Source organism: Sorex fumeus, unplaced genomic scaffold (genome assembly GCF_029834395.1).
Source record: "Sorex fumeus unplaced genomic scaffold, SorFum_2.1 ptg000026l, whole genome shotgun sequence".
In the NCBI taxonomy this organism is placed as follows: Eukaryota; Metazoa; Chordata; class Mammalia; order Eulipotyphla; family Soricidae; genus Sorex; species Sorex fumeus.
This window is the reverse complement of record NW_026606083.1, coordinates 12,485,139-12,496,706: the sequence shown is the minus strand read 5'-3', so window position 1 is coordinate 12,496,706 and position 11,568 is coordinate 12,485,139. Positions and strand designations below refer to the sequence as shown.

Here is an 11,568-nt window from a genome sequence, read left to right as displayed (position 1 = left end):
TCTGTTTCATCAGGGCTCCCGCCAATAGCCGATACCTGCCCCCTGTTACCAGAGGGGTGATCGGAAACCTTGCCATGGTCAGTCTCTTGGGCTTCCGGGAGCCCCCACCAACAAGGGCACACAAGCCTTCACCCTGACAGACCTTTGAGCAGTTCTTTTCCTTTCCTTTTCTGGATAGCATCACAGTAGTGAAGTCTTTTTCTAACTCTCCAGTTCTTCTTTCAGGTTAGAACAATAGCAACGTCTATAAATTATCTTTGAAAACCACCAAAGCCATTTTTTTTCTAAAAAAGAATGATACTGCCAAAATTTGACAAAAATAAAGTTTGCTTATTTTTGCTGTATGAATATGAAATATGAATACTATAAAAGGATATAAGAGGAATGAATATAAAATGAATGTAGAAATAAAAACATAGGCTTATTACTAAAGAGGCTTTAGACTTTAGAAGATGCAAACGTACAATATCCTCAAAGTTTATTTTGTGCCCATTTAATTCTGTTAAACTTTATTGTCTGTTCTGTTAAACATGTTCCTTTGTATTTATTAAAAGACCAAGGATAGCATTAACTCTTTTTTTTTTCCTTTTTTGAGTCACACCCAGTGATGCTCAGGGGTTACTTCTGGCTCTGCACTCAAAAATCACTCTTGGCGGTGCTCAGGGGACCATATGGGATGCTGGGAATCGAACCTGGGTTGGCCACATGCAAGACAAACGCCCTACCCGCTGTGCTATTGCCCCAGCCCCAAGAATAGCATTAACTCTTAAAATATAAAATAAAATCCTCCAACATCTTCTCAGTACCAGGGCCTGTTCTGGAGAGACGATCCCTGGCACCACATGGGTCCCAGGGCACTGCAGGGTGAAGCCTAACCCATCCCCAACCCCCCAAAACAGAGCAAAACACAGACATTTTCAGACAAGTGAACTTGCTCAGGTCAGACTGCCAGATTCTCAGTCTGGTCCACTTGGAGGCCTCCCTCTGGTGTGTTTATTGGAGAACCATGAGGGCCACAGGGAGTTGGAGAAGCTCAAACCTTTCCTGGATCCTTTCGGCCTCTCCCTGATCTAAGAGGCTGAGTCCCTTCTCCTCAGGCCAGGGAAAGAAGCAAAGCCTTGCACATATCACTAATTACCAGGCTGTCATGCTGGCCCCTGTTCTTTGTTCCATTTAGTTTATTTACGTGCTTGTTCTTTTTTTTTTTTCCTCCTGGCTCTGAACTCAGGAATTACTCCTGGCGGCGCTTGGGGGACCATATGGGATGCCAGAGATTGAACCTTGGTTGGCCCCGTTTGAGGCAAATGTCCTACCTGCTGTACATTGCTCCAGGCCTGTGCTTGTTCTTAACACAATGCGTGTATGCAGTGATAGGGTGCCTCTTTCTCTTTGAGACTTCCCTATATGTACACTTGATTTTGCCCTCCAAATAAAAACCTGCCTGTTCAATGAAGGAATCTGCCCTGAAACTGGGAGAGAGAAATGTTTAGTCAAACATAAAAGAGAGAAAAGGAAAGAAAAAAAGGACAGAGACCAGGTAAAGCAAAGAGAGGACACAATGTCAAGGAGGCCGGTTTAAAGCCCACGGCGTCACCCAGGTTCGATCCCCGGCGTCCCATAGGGTCCCTCAAGCACTGCCAGGAGTGATCCCTGAGAGAAGGTATGGCCCCCAAACCAAATACATAAACAAAAAGGAAAAAACTTTTTAAAGGAAAAAAAAAGCCCAGGGCATTTGTACTTGCCAGACTGAGCTCCATACTTTCAGTTTAATCCCCAATACCTCCTGTCCCTGAGCTGGTGTTTGGTGCTCCCCAAACACCACCATGAGGTTCCCCCACGAAAACCAAGTACCAAGGCAGAAGATCCAATTCCTGGCTTCAAAGAGGCAGCAAATCTTGGAATGCTATTCTTTCTTCCGAGGGAGCAAGGGCACACCTAGCAGTGCTCAGGGCTGACTCCTGGCTTGCACTGAGAGATCACACCTGGCAGGCTCAGGGAACCCCATGCAGTGCCAGAGTTCAAACCTGGGTCAGCCTCGTGCAAGGCAAATGCTCTCCCCACTGGTAATATTAAAGCCTTTGCAATACTTACCTCTGGGGCTCTGGAGAGCAAGGTCAGGTGGGCTTCTGTGGGTGCCTAGCCAGGCTCAGGCAGAGGGGAATGGAGAACAGCTTCTGAAGAAGCTCATTTAAATAGCTGTGCTGGGGCCCCAGGGAGGATGACGTGAGTCCAAGGAAGCAACTGACCGTGGCTTCAAGGCAGAATATGAGCAAACATGGGGAAGTTCATTCAGTGATAAGCCACGGGGGGCGGGCTTGGTCTCACCCAGCCCAGCTATTCTTTTCTTTTCTTTCTTTCTTTCTTTCTTTCTTTCTTTCTTTCTTTCTTTCTTTCTTTCCTTCCTTCCTTCCTTCCTTCTTTCTTTCTTTCCTTTCTTTCTCTCTTTCTCTTTCTTTCTCTTCCTTTGCTTTCCTTTTCTTTTTTCTTCCTTCCTTCCTTCCTTCCTTCCTTCCTTCCTTCCTTCCTTCCTTTTTCTTTCTTTCCTTCCTCCCTCTCTTTCCCTTCCTTCCTTCCTTCCTTCCTTCCTTCCTTCCTTCCTTCCTTCTTTCCGTTCTTTTTCTTTCTCCCTTCCTTCCTTCCTTCCTTCCTTCCTTCCTTCCTTCCTTCCTTCCTTTCCTTCCTTCCTTCCTTCCTTTCTTTTGGGTTTTTGAGTCACACCTGGCAATGCTCTTGGCTCTGCACTCAGGAATTACTCCTGGCAGTGCTCAGGGGACCCTAGGGGATGCCGGGATGAAACCTAGGTTGGCCGCATGCAAGGCAAATGCACTCCCTGCTGTGCTATCACTCTGACCCCATAGCTCTGCTTTTTCCAGTGGAAGAAAGAAAAATGGCTTCTGGAGGTTCAGCTGGGCTTGAGGCCTGGGGCCCTAATCAACAAATTTTGGAGCTGCGAATAGCCCTCGCCTTCTGAGATGGGACTCATTTGCCCTGTGACCTGTGAACCAAATTTGTAAACAATGCAGCTAATAGAGGAAGAACCATTACCCAGAGCCAGAGTCAGTCCCTCAAGCCGATGCTGACCCTCTCCGGGGCCCTGTGTTTGGAAGATGGGCAGGGGCAGCTATTGGACGCTCATGTCCCCCAAGACCTACCTGTCAAATGACCAGGTCAGGCCTCATGATATGCTGCTGCTCTGAGACGCTCATCAGCACAACACAGCGCAGAGCTGAGCTGGACAAGGTCCAGGGGCAATGGCATTTGCTCTGCATGTGGCCATCTGAGGTGCAATCTCAACACCCACACAGTGCCCTGAGCCTGCCAGGAGTGATCCCTGTGCCCAGCTGGGTGTGTCCCCAAATCACAGACAATAGACTTGGGCTCAGGGTGTGTCTCCTAGACAAGTTCAGGTCTCTCACACTCTCACAACCACAGCTACGGCTCCCCATCATGCCTGGGCCGTGAGGGGATACACGCTCCAACAGGGAGGAACATAGTCTGCTCTTCCGTTGGTCCACACCCACTTGGAAGCCATTTAAAAGGGTCTAGGACTTTCTTGGAGGGTGGGGGCATGGTAAGGAGACCACACCCGGTGGTATACTGGTTCTATGCTTTGGGTGGGGGGGTCAATTCCAGAGGTGCTTGGAAGACCAGGAGGTTCTGGGCCTCAATCCAGACTTGTCTGCAACCCCCTGGTTTCATCCTGGAGCTTTCTCTCCAAATCTCTTGGTACTTGATTTTTTTTTCCCAATGGGGGTCGGGAGTTCTTTTATGTGGTGCTTAGGTGGTCCAGGGGCCCAACCAGCAGCCCACCCAACTGGCAGGTCATTGTCAGGGCTGAGAAGCTGTGCCAGGGGCTGCAGGGTCATGTCCAGCAAAACTCAGGGGGTGCCTGACTGTACCCAGTGATGCTCAGGGGACCATGCAGTGTTCGGAATTGAATCACTGATGTCAAACAATGACTCCTGTAAATCTCTCTTAGCTCCAATTAGGCCAATGGCTGTAGTCAAGGCTTTCCGCATTCTACTGAAATCTGAGTGAAGGAAACTGCTGGGAAATGGAGATTTGGTTACTTATTCCTGTGGGCAAGACATGGTACCTTTCACACCTTGCAAACGTCACTGCAGGAATCATACCAGGTGTATTGCGCTCACCACACTACAAGTTTCACATCATTGACAAGATGCTTTTTCCCTGTGTTGTTTGCTCTTTCAAAGATGCCTGGCAATGCTTTAGACTTCCAGGGCAACCAGACCAATAAGACAACGTATGCCGGGGTGCAGTGAGTGCGAAAGGAGGAAGCCAGGTACTAATACCCGCCAGACTCCTCCTCAGTCATGGAGAACAGCTCTCTTGGGCTGAAAACATGCTTCAGCGGTCAAGCGACTGGGAGGCCTTTGAGTTAGATTCCTGGCACTGCAACAAGCAAACACAGAGCTGTGCTGTCTGTTAGGACAAAATGGAAGAGCCTGGGAGTGAAAGACACTTCCCGGATGGCGCCATTCAGAGGTGAACTAATAACCAATAACCAATGAACTGCCTGAACACAACAAAAATATTTTGTTTGTTTTGGGTTTGTTTTGGGTCACACGATGCTCAGGGCTTGCTCCTGGCTCTGAACTCAGGAATCACTCCTGGCAGTGCTCGGGGACCATCTGGGGTGCCAGGGATCGAACCCAGACTGGCCGTGTGCAAGGCAAATGCCCTGCCCACTGTGCTATCACTCCAGCCATCGCAAAAGTTGTTCTTAGGCCTGGAGCCTACAGATGACTCGCTTTCCAAGGACAGAAAAATGCCTACGACCCAAAAAGTACCACGATAGTCAAACCACGCACGCTCAGGTCCAAGTACAATACTGCAACCTGGAGGAGAGCCACGAGGAAGAAAGCGGCTCCAAACGCGGGGCATGGATCTGCCCAAGTGTAGACGTCCCATCTTCCCCTCTCCCTTGCTCACCTCCTCCAGGACACCCTCTGTGTGTGGCTGAAGTGTTCAGGGAGGGGAATCACCAGAGAGGGACCTTCCCTTCACCTCCTGCCTTTCCTCGCATTCCTGCCAAGTCTGGAGAGCAGCTGACATGCCCTCTGTGGCCAGGGCCCCCACGACTCCGGGAGAGCGTCTGATAGGGAAGCTGAGGGGCTGTGCCAAGATGTGAGCCAACGGGGCCCGGTGGCCACCTTTCCCACAGGCACGGCAAACACGGCACACGGGGCCAGAACAGAAACAACTTTAATGCAACTGCATTTCCCAACAGGACAGGCAAGGAGCGGATGCCAAGGCCCTCAGTGCCGCCTTTCAGAGCAGTCCGTGGAGCTCCTCGTTTCCCATGAGGGGTTCTCTTGTCTCTCTGTCACTAGGGGTCCGTGAACGGTGGCAGCCAAATGCCCGGACGGGGCTAGTATGCGTAGATTTTCACCTTGTGGACCTCCTTGTCATCACACTCCCTCTGCTTGTTGTAGTAATAGAATGTGTTGTCTCTCCGCTGGAGTTTCTTCACATACCCTGTCTCTGGCCAGCGGTCTATCTGTGCAGGAAACCCGGAAGACAGAGGCTGTGACATCTGCTGGCCCTCACCTCTTACTGTCCCATATTGCCAAGCACAGGTGCGGGGATGGAGAGCCTGGCGTCGCCCATGGGAGGCCCAAGTCCTGGCACCACAAGCTCTGTCAGAAATCACCCCAGAGCCTGCTGTGTAGCCGAAACAAAAACAACGCAAGCAAGCTGTGGGACAAGGAGAGCAAACGCCTGTCCACAGGGCTCTGGGTCGAATGCCCAGCACTGCAGTAAGAGATGTGAGAGGCTGCAAACAAATCCTTTAGGCATGCCCTCCTTTTGAGGGGTTGCTCACAGCTGCCTTCTCTGTGTCTAATGCTTCTCTTTTTACTATATGAGTATAGTGTAATATAGCATGGCATGGCATGGTATGGTATGGCATGGTATGGTATGACATGGTATATAGTATGGTATGGTAAAGCATGGTCTGGTATGTTATGGCATGGTATGGTAAGACATGGTATATAACATGGTATGGTACAGCATGGTGTGGCGTGGCGTGGCATAGCATGGTATGGCACAGTATGGCACGGTATAGCATGGCATGGTACGGCATGGTATGGTATGGTATGGCATGGCACGATGCAGTGTAGTAAAAGTCCCATTGGGAGGTTACCTGAAACCCCAATTTTTGATGAGAGATTCCTTTCCAAGGCCCCGTCTGCAGAAGCCTGCGTCCTCTCTGGTATATGTGTTCTAGCCCTTCCCTCTCTCTCTTCTATTTATTTATTTTGCTTTTTGGGTCACGCCTGGCAGTGCACAGGGGTTACTCTTGGCTCTGCACTCAGGAATCACCCCTGGATGTGCTCAGGGGCCCATATAGGATGCTGGGAATCGGACCCGGGTCGGTCACATGAAAGGCAAACGCCCTACCCGCTGTGCTATTGCTCCAGCCCCTCTCTCTTCTCTTGAATTTCCTGAATAAAACTATTTTACTTCACTAAAAAGGAAAACTTGAAGCCTTAGTCTCTGTCTCTCTCACGCAAACACACGTGGTGTCGGGGATCGAACCCTGTTGGCTGTGTGCAAAGCAAGCGCCCTGCCTGCTGTACTATCATTTAGCCCCTCTTTTTCTCATATTTTTGAAGACATCCCCCATCTCTAAAATTTGGTTTACTTCAGTTGCCACGCGGTGTGGATGGGATGTGGACAGAAGAGAGACTGGGTACCACATTGTCTTTGCAATCCTGGGTCCCGCCCCACCCACACTTCGATGTGGTGGCTGGTGGGCTGATTGTTTTGCAGTGCTGTGATGAACCCAGCTTGCTGCATGCGTGCGAGGCATGCTCTCTACCTCTGAATGCCATTTCTGCCTGATTGTGTAATGACAGTGTGTGTGGGGGGGTGTCTCATGTGCTTGGCTGTGCTGCTTATCACGGGTTTGCCAGAGCATGTGTGGTGATTCTTGTCTCACACATCTGGTGATAGTGTCTGAGTGGGGGGGTGGGGGCGGGGGGGGCGCTGTGGGGCTGTCATGTGTACCCTGGGGGTCGCTATCCCTGCTTCAGCACTGGCAGACCTCGGTGTGCATAGTGTCGGGGCTGTGAGCCCCATCACACCCTGCTGTGGTGCTTCAGATGGCGACAGAACTGCTGAGACCCTGCCTGGTGCACAGGGGCTCCACAGGGGACTGACCTGCAGCTTGCAAGGCAGGCCTATTTTGCCACTAAATCATTCCCAGGACCCCCAACCTTGGATCCTATGCACCGGTAAGGGCCATCCCAATCTTAGGGCAAAGTCTGACACTTCTTGAAAAGCATTAAAATTCCAAGTTATGCCATAGAGGTGGGGGCAGGGCAGGAGGGAAAACCGAAGACACTGGTGGTGGGAAACGTGCACTGGTGAAGGGAGAGGTGTTGGAACATTTTATGACTGAAACCCAGGCATGGACAACTTTCTGTGTATCTCACTGTAATTCGATTAAAAAGTAAGTTTAAAAAATTAAGCAATTGTTATAAAATATAAAATTCCAATTAAAATTGTGTGTGTGTGTGTGTGTGTGTGTGTCTGAGAATCAAACTAGAGCCTCACATATGCAAGGCAAGTGCCTTTATCACTGAGCTACAAACCTGGCCCCCAAGGTAAAGCATTAAGAGTCCTGGTGAAAAGCCACAGATGATACGGGAATGCTGCTCCCTTTGGGGCAGTGGGATCGCATAAGAGACTAGGAGAGAACACACAGTGAATGTATAAAAATTACAGTTCTCACATCTTCTTTTGATTGTGTTTTTGGCTCATTCGGGGACCACACACAGCCAGTTGCCAAGGGGTTACTCCCAGTTGGTGCTCGGGGAGTTGCTACTACGGGGAGTTTAGGAGTCTACCCAGTGCCAAGGATCAAACATGGGCCACCTTAGTGCAAATCACACACTCCCACCCGAACTCTCCCAGGCCCCTTCATTAGTATTTGTCACTTCCTTCCTCACTCGCCGTAGACAGGAATGGCTAATAAATGCATGCCTAACCCTGACCAGTGAATGCCCTTAAACCTGAGCCATGGTCAGTTTCAGCCACCTCCTCTCCTTTTCCTATCTACTTTCTTAGAGTAGGAATTCACAAGTGAACTGAAAGAAGCAAAAGATAAGGAAACTTCAATTTGAAACGAAAAAACCCATACAAGGAAAAGGTGAGTTTATGTTAAAAATCATACATGAATTAATAACAAACACCTGTAACTCCAAATCTAAAAACTAGTTATTAATATATCACACCACATTCTTGTATTCTTTAGAAAAGCAAGTAAACAAACAAACAAAAAATTTTTCCATAATCTCCAGGAGATCAAGTGAATATTTAAAAATCACCTACTGGATTCACTCTCCAATATATGTAATATTCCCTGCAGAACTACCATGCTCGGATTGGGACTGGACCTCCTCCACCCAGATCCCCCATCTTCCAGTATGTAGGCATTACACCCACCAACTACCCCAGTGCCCATCAGCATGTAATCCCATCAACGGCCAAGACCCAGAGCTTATAAAACCAAACTCCTGGAAGCGCGCGACCACAAATACAGCCACACAACACCTTATTATCTAGTTCTTATCTGGAGAACCTGGCAGGCTCCCAAAAGTATCCTGCCCACATGGCAGAGTCTGGCAAACTCCCCGTGGCATATTCAATATGCCAAAAACCAGTAACAATGATGGGTCTCATTCTCCTAATCCTGAAAGAGCCTCGAATGTGGCACTTTCTAAAATCTCAGGGCTAGGACAAAGGAGACATTACTGGTGCCTGCTCGAGGAAATCGATGAACAACAGGGTGACGGTGACAGTGATCTCTGCAGAACTACCATGGTTAATCCCTGAGTTCAGAGCCAGGAGTAAGTCCTGAGCACATCCAGGTGTGGCCCCAAAACAAACAAAAAAGAAAAACAAAAAAGTCACATTATGTACTGGAGCGTGGGTTTAGGGCCAGAGTGTGTAAAGCAAATCCAGGTCTCAAATCCAGTGGGCATACCTGGCGTGCCAGGTAAAGTTCATGGCTAATCTCTAAAAAATCTGAAAAGAACATAAACTCCTTTATGATAAGGTAAAGGTAAAGGTAAAGGCCCTCCCGTTGATCGTCGATTTGCTCGAGCGGGCCCAGTAACGTCTCCATTGGAGACTTTGTTGTTACTGTGTCTGGCATATCGAATACTCTCGGTAGCTTGCCGGGCTCTCCGAGAGGGGTGGAGGAATCGAACTCGGGTCGGCCATGTTGGCCGCTTGTAAGGCGAACGCCCTACCACTGTGCTATCGCTCCAGCCGGATTTATCATGTGTGACAAAAATAAAAAAAGCAAACAAATGGAACACAACAAATAGAATATCCATCACAGAATCACCTGAGGGAAGAAACACTGCTCGTTATGTTCTCCCATCAAAACTTCACTACCCACCGCACGGTTGCTCGATACAAGCTAGGAAAGCCGTACTATTTCTCTGCAGTCTACCCTCGGTCTGCCTAAAGATCACTCTTCCGGGCAGCTGTCTCCTGCTGGTAAAGGGAGCGAGCTGGACGCCCGGGAGTCCTCAAGGGACGGCAGATATCTCACACACTTGGGATCCTGATTGTGGTCCCGAAAAACCTCATGATGGTCCCCTTACCCCAACCCCTGCTGGTGGCCCCTGTAGCCTCTTTTCTGCCCTTAGAGTGAGATGAAAAAGAAGTCCCTTTTAGTTCTTTTTTGTTTTTGCTGCTGATTTTGAGCTGGTCAGGGCTTCTTCCTGACTCACTCCTGGCAGTGCTCGGAGGGCCACGTGTGGGGTCAGGAATTTGAACCAGTTTTGGTAACCTGCAAGACAAGCACTTTAACCTCTGCACTATTTCTTCAATCCTGTTCTTCAATTTTGTTTTTGGGCCACACCAGGCAGGTTCTCAGAGGCTGCTCCTGGCTCTGTGATTTTGTGGAGTTCACTTCTGGTGGAGCTTGGGGGACCATAATGCAGTGCCAGCGATTAAAGCTGGGCCCCCTGCATGCACCGAGCTACCCTCTGGCCCTCGGTTTCATCTTCATACCTTTGCCACCTAACAAACTCATTTGCAGTTCGGCTTTGTAAAGTCATACATCTTACCATGGAAACTTGTTTCACTTGTTTGTATTCAATTTCATCCCGATATCCTGCTTGTTGAAATCTGTACAGATTCTCTATCTCTTCTGACCATTTTTTGGCACGACTGATAGATTTGGGTTTCACATCACAACTAGCCATGGCTACAGATTTTATTTCTGAAAGATGTGAAAACAACAGTCATAGATCAACGTGTAAGTGGCAATTTTGAAAGCCCTTTTAAGAAAAAACAAAACTGGCATGTAAAAAAGTCAGTCAATGACCCATTTGTTAACATTTAAACAATCCCAAGATTCGGAAGGACTCAATTTCTATGCTAGAAAATACACCGAAAAAGAAATCCAGAGGACTTCATAAAATCGCCTTCAGAATAGGGAGTGATATCCTCAATCTGCTGGCAATCCTGGCGAGTTGACACACTTCTAACAGCTCACGTTTATCCCTAACTGTTCAGGAGATTGTAAATTGGAGACCTTCAAAACAGCATCTCCCCTCCCCGCACTTAACTGTTTTTTTCTCCCCTCCTGAAATGAGACTGAACTCAGTCTTAGTGCTCTCATCCCCTTGGCAACTGCTCCATACCATTGGCAACTGTTTGAGGCACCTACAACCCTACAGCCCCTTGACTCGGGTCTCCAGGGGTTCCCCAGACCCACTTGGTAGTCCCATGTGAGAAAACAGACCAGCCCCCTCCCTTCCCTGCCTGCGTCTACCTGCTCCTACAGCCCCCCTTCAAGGACCCCAAGCGCCAGCTAGTGGAACGAAATTTGGGGAGACAAACTCCTCCCTTGGTGTAGCTGACTTTGAATAACCCTGTTTTCTTTCTTCTTTTTGGGTCACACCTGGCGATGCTCTAGGGTTACTCCTGGCAGTGCCTGGGGGATCCTATGGGATGCCCAGGATTGAACCCGGGTCAGCTGCGTGCAAGGCAAACGCCCTCCCAGCTGTATTGGTCCGGCCCCAAATAACCCTGTTTTCTCGCAACAACTCTCCTCCCTGGTGAATCATTCCTCTTGGAGAAGTCACCCAAGTAGCTGAACTCGTTGGGTGGTCCCGTGACACCTCTAAGCTCCGGGGTGGGGTGGGGTGGGGTGGGGTGGGGTGGGGTGGGCTGTCTCGAAAGTCCTCCCACTCTCCAGAATTTGGGGGTCTCCAGGCGAAAATCAAAACCGGTCCTCCAAGTGGGCCTTTGTGGGCCCCGCTGGGGGTTTTGAGGGGTTTAGCTGTGCCCTGCACAGCACGGCGACGCCCTTTCTGCCCCCTCCCCACGCCCACCCCAAGGTGATGCCCAAGATGCTACCCGGTCCCTGGGGTAAGCCCCAGGGGGTAAGATATGCTTCGAGGAGGGAGAGACGGAGCTGGCCGGGTGCCCGGAATATGGGGACCCCGGCCCCGTGCCCGCCCAGGTGGGCAGCAGCAGCCCTTGCGCCGTGCCCGGGACCCCCGCGGGCGGAAGGGGCGG

At 49.7% G+C, this 11,568-nt stretch overlaps 1 protein-coding gene across 1 annotated transcript; it reads right to left on the bottom strand.

Moving 5' to 3' along the window:
- Positions 1-5,392: 5,392 nt before the first annotated feature.
- On the bottom strand, positions 5,393-10,254 carry MEIG1 (meiosis/spermiogenesis associated 1). Its single transcript, XM_056114731.1, has 2 exons — positions 10,110-10,254; positions 5,393-5,521 (listed from the first exon to the last, which is right to left on the bottom strand). The coding sequence occupies exons 1-2, from the start codon at positions 10,245-10,247 to the stop codon at positions 5,393-5,395; spliced, it is 267 nt and encodes an 88-aa protein (XP_055970706.1). The 5' UTR covers positions 10,248-10,254.
- Between the last annotated feature and the right edge of the window lie 1,314 nt (positions 10,255-11,568).

Excerpts from the sequence above, each read along its gene's own strand:
- MEIG1 (XM_056114731.1), bottom strand. The coding sequence starts at position 10,247 with ATGGCTAGTTGTGATGTGAAACCCAAATCTATCAGTCGTGCCAAAAAA. Across the intron at positions 5,522-10,109 it reads AAGTGAAACAAGTTTCCATG|ATAGACCGCTGGCCAGAGAC; the intron begins GTAAGATGTATG and ends TTTCCTGCACAG.